This window comes from Coenobita brevimanus, chromosome 57 (genome assembly GCF_032717465.1).
Source record: "Coenobita brevimanus isolate Jiangsu-jjx chromosome 57, ASM3271746v2, whole genome shotgun sequence".
NCBI lineage: Eukaryota > Metazoa > Arthropoda > Malacostraca > Decapoda > Coenobitidae > Coenobita > Coenobita brevimanus.
In genome coordinates this window covers 52,086,212-52,094,899 of record NC_137010.1, presented here as the reverse complement: position 1 = coordinate 52,094,899, position 8,688 = coordinate 52,086,212, and the positions used below count along the sequence as shown (strand labels likewise).

The following is an 8,688-nucleotide window of genomic DNA, read 5'->3' as shown; positions in this document are numbered from 1 at the left end:
TACCCTATCCTCTCGCCTGCCCGGCCGTGCTACGCTAAGTAAATCTTCCCTGGAATTTTTCACTGATTTCATCCATTGAAATAAGCCCTATGTCCTATTCTTATACCAAATAATATATACAAAAAAGAAATAAGGTAAGTGAGAGTGCCATACACCTGGAATTGGCTAATTATCACCTGACAACACCTCACGTGCACTCGTTCGCTAATTTTCGCTGTTTTTTTCCCCTTGAAATATGCCGTATAATCTATTTTCGTAATAAATATACATGTAAGGAGGGAAGGGAGAAGCCTAAGTGATATTTACATTCACCTGGAACTACCTAATTTATAATGTATTGTCTAGATTTCCTGCCAATCATTTCAGTGCTAGACAAAGCTGTTTCAAGATCTAACATTGGTAGCTCTGAATATATATCTCCTAAGTAGGCCTCTAATCTATTTTCGTAATAAATATACATGTAAGGAGGGAAGGGAGAAGCCTAAGTGATATTTACTTTCACCTGGAACTACCAAATTTATAATGTATTTTCTAGATTTCCTGCCAATCATTTCAGTGCTAGACTTAGCTGTTTCAAGAACTAATATTGGTAACTCTGAATAACCCCTAAGCAGGCCTCCACGCTGGCCCTCCGTTATCAGTTTACTCTCATCTTCCGAAGCGAGGGTACGTATGGTTCTTCTTGCTGACTTAAGGCCTTTTTTCACCCCCATGCAAATGGCCCTGTGACCTTTACCCCCTACTAAACCTCGTGTGGAAAGAGGTAAAGGGCTGACAATTGATAAAAGAGTGACTACGATCTTTCTATTGAGTAAAACAGTGCAAGTGGAATTGTAAATAATGTGTAAATAATGTGTAAACAGCAAGTGAAAGTAATGAATGTAAATATACGTTAACAATGGAAAATAGTTTTATAAGTTATTTCAAGTGACAGTGCACAACACAGTGTAAATAAAATAGAAATGTAAATAACGTAAATAAAATAGAGAACGTAAATAGAAATGTAAATGAGTAGTATTATAAGAATACGAGTATATACCCTAGGAGTAATGAAAGTGAAAGTTTCACTCTAGCTTGTCTGAATGCTATGAGTTATGAGAGTGAAGATGAAAGTGAGATTCACTCTCAATGCCAGTATACAGGACGAGAAAGTGAATGCTATGTATTTTACTGAAAGAAATTGAATCCCTACAGTGACAATAAACTAATACTACTGAAGGAAACTTATGGATAAAGACTGTAGATATATATAAGTGTTATATAGTAATAGAAATATAAAGTGTGAGGGGTTTTATGAATGATAAATGACAGAGTACCAAGAGCGAACTAGTGCCAGTGCGACGATCAGACGCGCTCGTAATTTCCATTGCTTTCACAGTGTTTTTTTTTTTAGTATGGATCCCAAACTACTTGAAAATTGTAGAATAGTGTTTATAGTGTTTGTATCTGGCTGTGGTAATCATATTACGGGTTGTCGGGAAGTATAAAGTGGAGACTTCGTTACCCTACTTCAGAGGTCTCCACAAGTCCTACGGTAACCGACGAAGGCTCAACAAACATTCCAGGAGAAAGCTGAAGGTATGTGCCATAAGCATATGTAATTTTATTATTCTAGGACTAATAACTGATTTTTGGCAAATATTTTTTGAGAGTCTGTCGGAGCCCAAATAACCCCGCGGGACACGCAAGTCATTGGTAAACAAGCCCGCGGTGTAGGGGTTAAAAATTTGTGAATATACGTGTAGGTTGTTGCCAGAGTTTTTATGCCCTGTTCCTCTTATATCTGTGTTCTAGCCCAAGTCTAGAAAAGGACCCAACTATAAGCCAGGCATTTCCAGGATGGGAAGCCGCCTTAAAAATACCTAGCATAACACTGGTGGGCAGCTGTGATTCTTGACCCGTGCAAAATTAATATTAAGAGAGGAAGAAAACAGGGAAAATATCAAAATGGCGACAGAACCACACGTTCAATTACCCAAAATCGACCAGGAACAGTATGACATCCACACATATTTGTCCATCATCAAACCACTGGTCGATATTGGGTTTGAGGATGATAGCCAGAAAATAGCTGTAACCCTACCCCTGCTGGGCAAGGCAGCAGCCAATATTGCGCCCAAAGTCGCCCCCGAACTAACATGGGTGAATTTCACGAAAATAGTAACACAAGCCATCACACCCTCCCTGGGAAAAGTAGTGGCACTGTCACAACTGGACAGTTTAACATACAACGGTAATCTGGACGACACACTGATCCAGGCAAGGCGGCTCGTCACCGCTTCATACCCGGAAGCAGACGCAGAGGCCCGGGAATGGCATACATTCAATACCCTGCTCAGAATCCTCCCCAGCACGGTCAAGGAGTACTTCACCATTCACCACCCCAGGGGGATCTAGACAGCGACATCCAGCTGATATGATGACTCCTAACCTCCTGCTCCACCCCCCAACAAATCAACGCAGTTAGCAAGTTCCCGATTAACAAACTGGCACTGCACAGCAAGCCATGATCATCACCAGCCTGCATCAGCCCCACACCGGCATCCCACTTACTTAGGGCTTACCCCCCAGGCAAATACCCTAGCCAGAAGGAGAGCCAAAACCTCATCTCAGTCAACCCCTGGGAGTTCTCCGCACGTAGCCACCGATGCCCACTCCACGACATATGGGAGCAACTCAAGGCTGCTAGGTGGAAACTAAGCACCCCAGGTCAACACCAAGTGTCGTCCCTGGAGGATGAGGGCCCTGAAAACAACACCTCACCTGCCGAAAACACCGACCCGAGGGAACTGGAGCCGGAGGAAGAGGAAAATCCCCAGCAGCTGGATATTTAGGCCCACTCCCGCACCTCCCCATGGTAGTGGGGGCCACTTCTCACAAATACCGCCCCCCAGTCTACAAGATGAGACTGAACAGGGTAAAGGCGAGGCTGCTGGCGGACACGGGAGCGGCCAGATCCTCCCTATACAGCCACTTCTACTTCCATCACAAGTTGGCTTTTGGCCCGCTTTCCCCTATGTCAACTTATCTTGTAGACGTTGGGAATGGCCCCCTGCCCATCCGTGGGGAAACCCAGGCCCTACGCGCTGACACCCACAAGTGCACCTCCACTCAACATAAATTTATTATCTTTGATTCCCCCTGTCGTAACTACGATGGATTCCTGGGGTTGGACCTCCTGCAAAAACTACGAGCCACAATAGATTCCCACAAGCGGCAACTTCAGTTCAGGAGATCGCCAGCCCCTGCCCCTGATCCTCCAAAATCAGTATGCACCTGCACCCCCGTCCCCTCCCCCCCTCCTCCCCCTTCTGCTCCCCCCTCCCCCTTCTGCTCCCCCCTCCCCCACCTCTCCTGACCCCCCTCTCCCACCTTCCCCGCCGTTATCGCCTCCACCACGACGATTCCCCCGCATCACGAAACTTGGCTCCCATTGAACACGCAGACCTCTTCTCCCTTGACCTGCTGCCCGGAATGCTTTCGGCCTGTCTCCTGCCCCCAACCTTCCTTCCCCTACACACTGCAGCGGTCAATGTAGCCAATATCACCACAACCCCACTCACACTACCAAAGGGACTCATAGTGGGAGGGATGGAAGAAGCGGAGCCTTGCCCCACCATTGCCCCCACCCCCCTGCCTCCCCTACCCGAGCACCTCCCACCCCACCAGACTGACACCCTCTGCCACCTCCTCCTGGACTTTCAGGACCTCTTTGTGTCAGGCCCCTCCGACATCAGTCACACCACCTACCTGATGCATCAAATACACACGACAGGACCACCAATCTGCCATCCATCCCGACAGAAAAACCCAAAACAATGGGCAGAGGAAGACCAGCAGGTCCATGAAATGCTCAATGCCAGCATGATCTTACCCTCCACCAGCCCTTGGTCCTCTCCTGTCGTCCTCCTGAAGAAGTAGGACGGCACCATGTGATTCTGCCTGGATTACCACCGCCTCAACAACGTGACCATCAAAAACGCTACCCCACTTCCCAGGATCAACAATTCCCTCAACTCCCTGTATGGTGCCTTCTGATTCTCCACACTGGACCTCCAATCTGGGTATTGGCAAGTCCCGGTGCACCCGAAGGACAGACAGAAGACTGCATTTTCCACCAGCAATGGAAAACACTATGAATTCAATGTCCTGCCCTTCAGCCTCTGCAATGCTTCTGCCACCTTCTCCCAGTTGATGGAGTCCATCCTCAGCGGCCTTACCTGGAAAATTTGTCTGTCATACTTGGACGACGTCATTATTTTCAGCAAGACATGGGCCAATCACCTCCAGTGCCTCAGTAGGGTGTTCCAGCATATCCTTCAGGCCAGCCTGAAGCCACATCCCTCCAAGTGCGTCCTGACCACCCGGACCATCTCCTTCCTGGGGCATGTAATCCTGAGAGACGGAAAAGCACCTGACCCGGACAAATTGCACGCCATCGCTGACATTCCCCTACCCTGAGACATCCACAAAGTCCGGGCCTTCCTAGGCCTAACTTCCTATTACCGATGGTTCGTTAAGGGGTTTGCTGATATCGCCAAACCTCTCCATGACCTGACCCGGAAGGGGAAAACCTCTACATGGACCAATGAACAACAGGAGGCATTTCAGGAACTGAAGCACAAGCTCACCACCGCCCCGATCGTCGCCTTCCCCGACTACACCCTATCCTTCCAACGATGTACAGATGTTTCCCTGATAGCCATCGGCACCATCCTCGCACAAGTGCAGGAAGGACGAGAGCACATCATCGCCTGCACCAGCTGCATCCTAAATCAGGCGGAGCGGAACTATGCCACCACCAAGCGGAAGTGCCTGGGCAGCCTGGGCATCATCTGGGCCTTGGAGCATTTCTGGGCCTATCTTTCCAGGACCCAAGTCACGATTATCACTGACCACCAGTCGCTCCAATGGCTCCGCCAGTCTGACACTCACAATGCCCAGCTTATCAGATGGAGGGAGACCTGAGAAGAATTCAACTATAAGATCTCCTATTGCCCCGGCAAACTCCACACTAGCGCCGACGTGCTCTCCCGTCTCCCCATCCATGCACTCCAGCCCGGATTGGAACTCCTCACCTGGTGGCGCAACAAAGACCGTCCACCCTGGATCCCACTCTACTTGTTCACCAAGCTCCAACAGCAGGGCAACCATTTATTCACCCCGTTGGGGCACATCGTCCTCGCCCCCGACACCACCCTAGACGCCATGAAACACCACTACGACAACGGGATCCACCTCGGGACGAAAGGCTCGTCCAAATTTTCAATGATATTTATTGGACCCCCAACCCCTCCCAACTGGCCAAGCAGATCACCCAATCCTGTCGGGCATGTGTGCTGGGCAAGGACATCACCGGCACCTCCAGCCCTTCAGGGAGCATTACTGCCCACAAATCATGGCAGCTGCTGTCCGTGGACGTGGTAGGGCCCTTGTCATCTAAGGCAGGCCACCGGTATATCATCATCTTTGTTGACACCTACTCCAAGTTCCTCATCGCATGCCCAGCCAAAGATCACCAAGCCGTGGCCGTAGCCGATGCCCTAGTCCGCCACGTCTTCCCCTATTTTGGAATCCCTCAGGCCCTGCACTCGGACAATGCCCCTGAATTCACAAGCACCATCTGGAAGGAGCTAGCTGACCTATTCGGCTATCGCATCTCTCGCTCCTCCCAGTATTGACAGCAAGGAAACGGAATTTGCGAAAGGAGCCACCGTACCCTTATGAATCAAGTATGGGCCCAAAAGGAGGAAACGAAAAATGAAGACTGGCTGGCCCACGTTAAAATTGTCCAAGGGGTATGAATTCCTGCCCAGGGAAGACGGCATCTCCCCACACGAGCGCGTGTTTGGGGAAGTGCCTCTCCTCCTTCCCCTATGACGACACCTGCAGCCACCCTCCACTCCTCCCACGTCTGATCCCCTCCACCACCTCAAGAGGCGACTCCACCACATGCAACACGGCATAGACCTCCGACCTGATGCTGCCCCCTCCAACCCCTACAAACCAGGTGACACCGTGATGGTGGTGAAGCTACCAGTTCCCCACAAGCTTGCCCCACGCTTCGTGGACCCCTACACCATCACCCACATTCCCAACCCCTACCAAGTGACTATAGACTACAATAACACTTCCCACACCTACATAAATCGTCATGTCCACCCCTTCCATACCCCCACCTCTTCCCCATTCACCCCACCTGTCCCAACACCTCCTCACCTTCCCTCGCCACTCCAGCCTCCCCTCCCGATTCCTACAGTTGCTATGTCACCCCCTCCTCCTCCCTCCCCTCCTCCCCCTCCCCATCATCGCCGATGCCTCCCCTGATCACGCTGCATCACACCTCACTGCCACCCTCACCAATGCCGCAAAACCCCCCCACCTCTCCACCACCTCTCTCCCCTGCTGCCTCCCCATCTCCTGCCCACCGACCCCCACCCAGGGAACACCCACACCACCCAAGATCACGACACCCTCAACTGCACACACACCACCCCCTACCACTGCTGCCCCCACACCATCACCCCAAACTCCCCCACCCATCCCCACCACCCCCCACACCACACTACGCACGGCCAGAACAACCCAAAACCATATGCCTGCATCACCACCCACACCCACCCTCAGAACCACAGTCACCAGCTTGGGCTGCATTTCACGCCCTCCCACCAGATACACCACTACCCCATCCCCCAGTTCTCACCCTACCCCAACATCCAACTACCCCCAGCTCTCCCACTCCTAACACAACTCCTATCACCCTCATGATACACCAGGCTCAACCCTCTCCTACCTCTATCCCCAGGGAGAACCTATGTGCAACGCCCCGGCATAAAACCACTGCTGCCTCCCCACTCACCAGCATTCAGCTGAGGCTCCTAACAAGAGAACATCCTCCAGCAATGAAAGTAAGGTGCGCCACCTGGGCACCAGCCTTTGGGGAGAAGCACTGCATCCGTGGGTCACAACACCTACTCAAGCTCCTCCAAACGGCTGCCCAACCATCCACCCTCTTCCTCACCTGCGCCCCACACAGAAATGAAGACAGAATGACCGAACACTGGACCACCCTAATACAACACCAGATGTCGGCTCATGACACCAAGACCACTAAGACTTACTACCTCCAAGCACGGGGACATGACTTTTCCCACCCTGACGGTGGTGAAATAACGACATCAAGCAGCAGCATGACACCCCCAGGAGGTGATAACGGAGGGTTAATCGGAGCGAGCAGGACGTCCGTGCTATATGGGTGCAAGTCCGCAGTAGCCGTGCGCCCTTACTCCCCAGAACCAGCCTGACCTGAACACCTCAGCCCGGGTGCATTACCCTCTCACCAACCTGGCCTGTGTCAGGATCAGGGTAGAGCTGAACCTTACTCTCCATACAGCACCCAAGAGATGGCCTCCAGCCGCTCCACCCTAGAAATGGCCTCCAGCCATTCCACCTTGACCATCCAATCCACCTACAGAATCTGTGACAACCTCCAGTCGCATGCAGGGAAAGAAGGGTACGTCCCCTTTCCAGCTGCAGGAATCACGGAGGGCAATCACGACACCGGCGACAGCCTCCAGCTGCGCCCGGAGATGGGAGACAGCCTCCAACTGCTCCATGCCCGCACGTTGCCCTTCATACAGGACTCAGGCGACGGCCTCCAGCCGCACCCTATCTGCAGTCCCGTCAGGAAGTCGGGCCCTGGCGACGGCCTCCTTCCGTGCCGACAGGGTAGGGAAGGCTTCCAGGTGCCCTCCTCCTGTTGCCCAAGGGACCTTGGCAACGGCCTCCAGCCGCACCAGGGAAGGATGCTACCAAAGCCCCTTGCCCCCTGTGACTTCGCAATGCCCTTCCCCCTCCAGCTGCAGCAGAGTCAAGTGGTTCCCTGCTAGTGGACTCATGGTGAGGCCCTGTGATATCCCCAGGGCTATGCTGTCTGCAAGCAGTGCCCGAGGAAGACCTCCCGCTGATGGACCCCTGCCTGGGATGACGCCGCTGCCCTGCCTTGACAGTGGAGCACCAGGAAGGGGATCGCAGTCTCTGGGATCCCAACAGCCCCCCCAGCATCCTGAGGCGAGGCCTCCCCAGCTCCCGGCCAGAACAATGCCGCTCCCCCACCAGGCGCATACGGGAACGCCTGGAGAGGCTGTCTGGCCCATGCCCTGTGGGCCAGACCCCTGTTCACTGGCCCCAGCATGAGAGGCCCCTCACCATGCCCAGCTGCAGTCCACGGAAGGAGACGACACCCACCCTTGCTCAAGAATAAATGTCCCAGTGTGTGTGTAAGTGGATTACAGTGAAGTACAGTGCCAAGCGGAAAACATGAAAACTCCCATCCAGTGTAATAGTGGCAAGACATGCCTAACCTCCCCCTCTCTTGTGATTGTGCCAACCTGACGTGAACTTTAGTTCTCCCCCCCCTCGCAATGATCAGATCCACATTCGGTAAGACTCCTAGAACAAGTGCATAACGGTGAACCGATGAACTCCCATAGAACCAGGAGCCACTAAAGTGAGAAACTGTATACAGTGGTATATCCAGATCTAAACTCCCACCCCTAACCATACGGCACTGGAATAGAGACAGTGAATGTTACTACACGCACTCACCCTGATATAATAATACCTATTGTGTCTAACCCGTATTCTGCGAGATACGCGTACGCTCAAACAGATAAGCAGCCCAAGGAT

General features: G+C 52.2%; 1 protein-coding gene across 1 annotated transcript; it reads left to right on the top strand.

Moving 5' to 3' along the window:
* The first annotated feature begins 2,854 nt into the window (after positions 1-2,854).
* LOC145401997 (uncharacterized) lies at positions 2,855-5,681 on the top strand. Its single transcript, XM_080274099.1, has 5 exons — positions 2,855-3,268; positions 3,670-3,917; positions 4,161-4,389; positions 4,612-4,878; positions 5,019-5,681. Exons 1-5 carry the CDS (start codon positions 2,855-2,857, stop codon positions 5,679-5,681), a joined length of 1,821 nt encoding a protein of 606 aa, XP_080130225.1.
* The last annotated feature ends 3,007 nt before the right edge of the window (positions 5,682-8,688 follow it).

What these genes read in the sequence shown, in the direction of transcription:
- LOC145401997 (XM_080274099.1), top strand. Translation starts at nt 2,855, where the DNA reads ATGGTAGTGGGGGCCACTTCTCACAAATACCGCCCCCCAGTCTACAAG. An exon ending in CCCCTGATCCTCCAAAATCA is followed by an intron (nt 3,269 to 3,669) that starts GTATGCACCTGC and finishes CCACCCCACCAG; the next exon opens with ACTGACACCCTCTGCCACCT. An exon ending in CCATCTCCTTCCTGGGGCAT is followed by an intron (nt 4,390 to 4,611) that starts GTAATCCTGAGA and finishes GAGGCATTTCAG; the next exon opens with GAACTGAAGCACAAGCTCAC.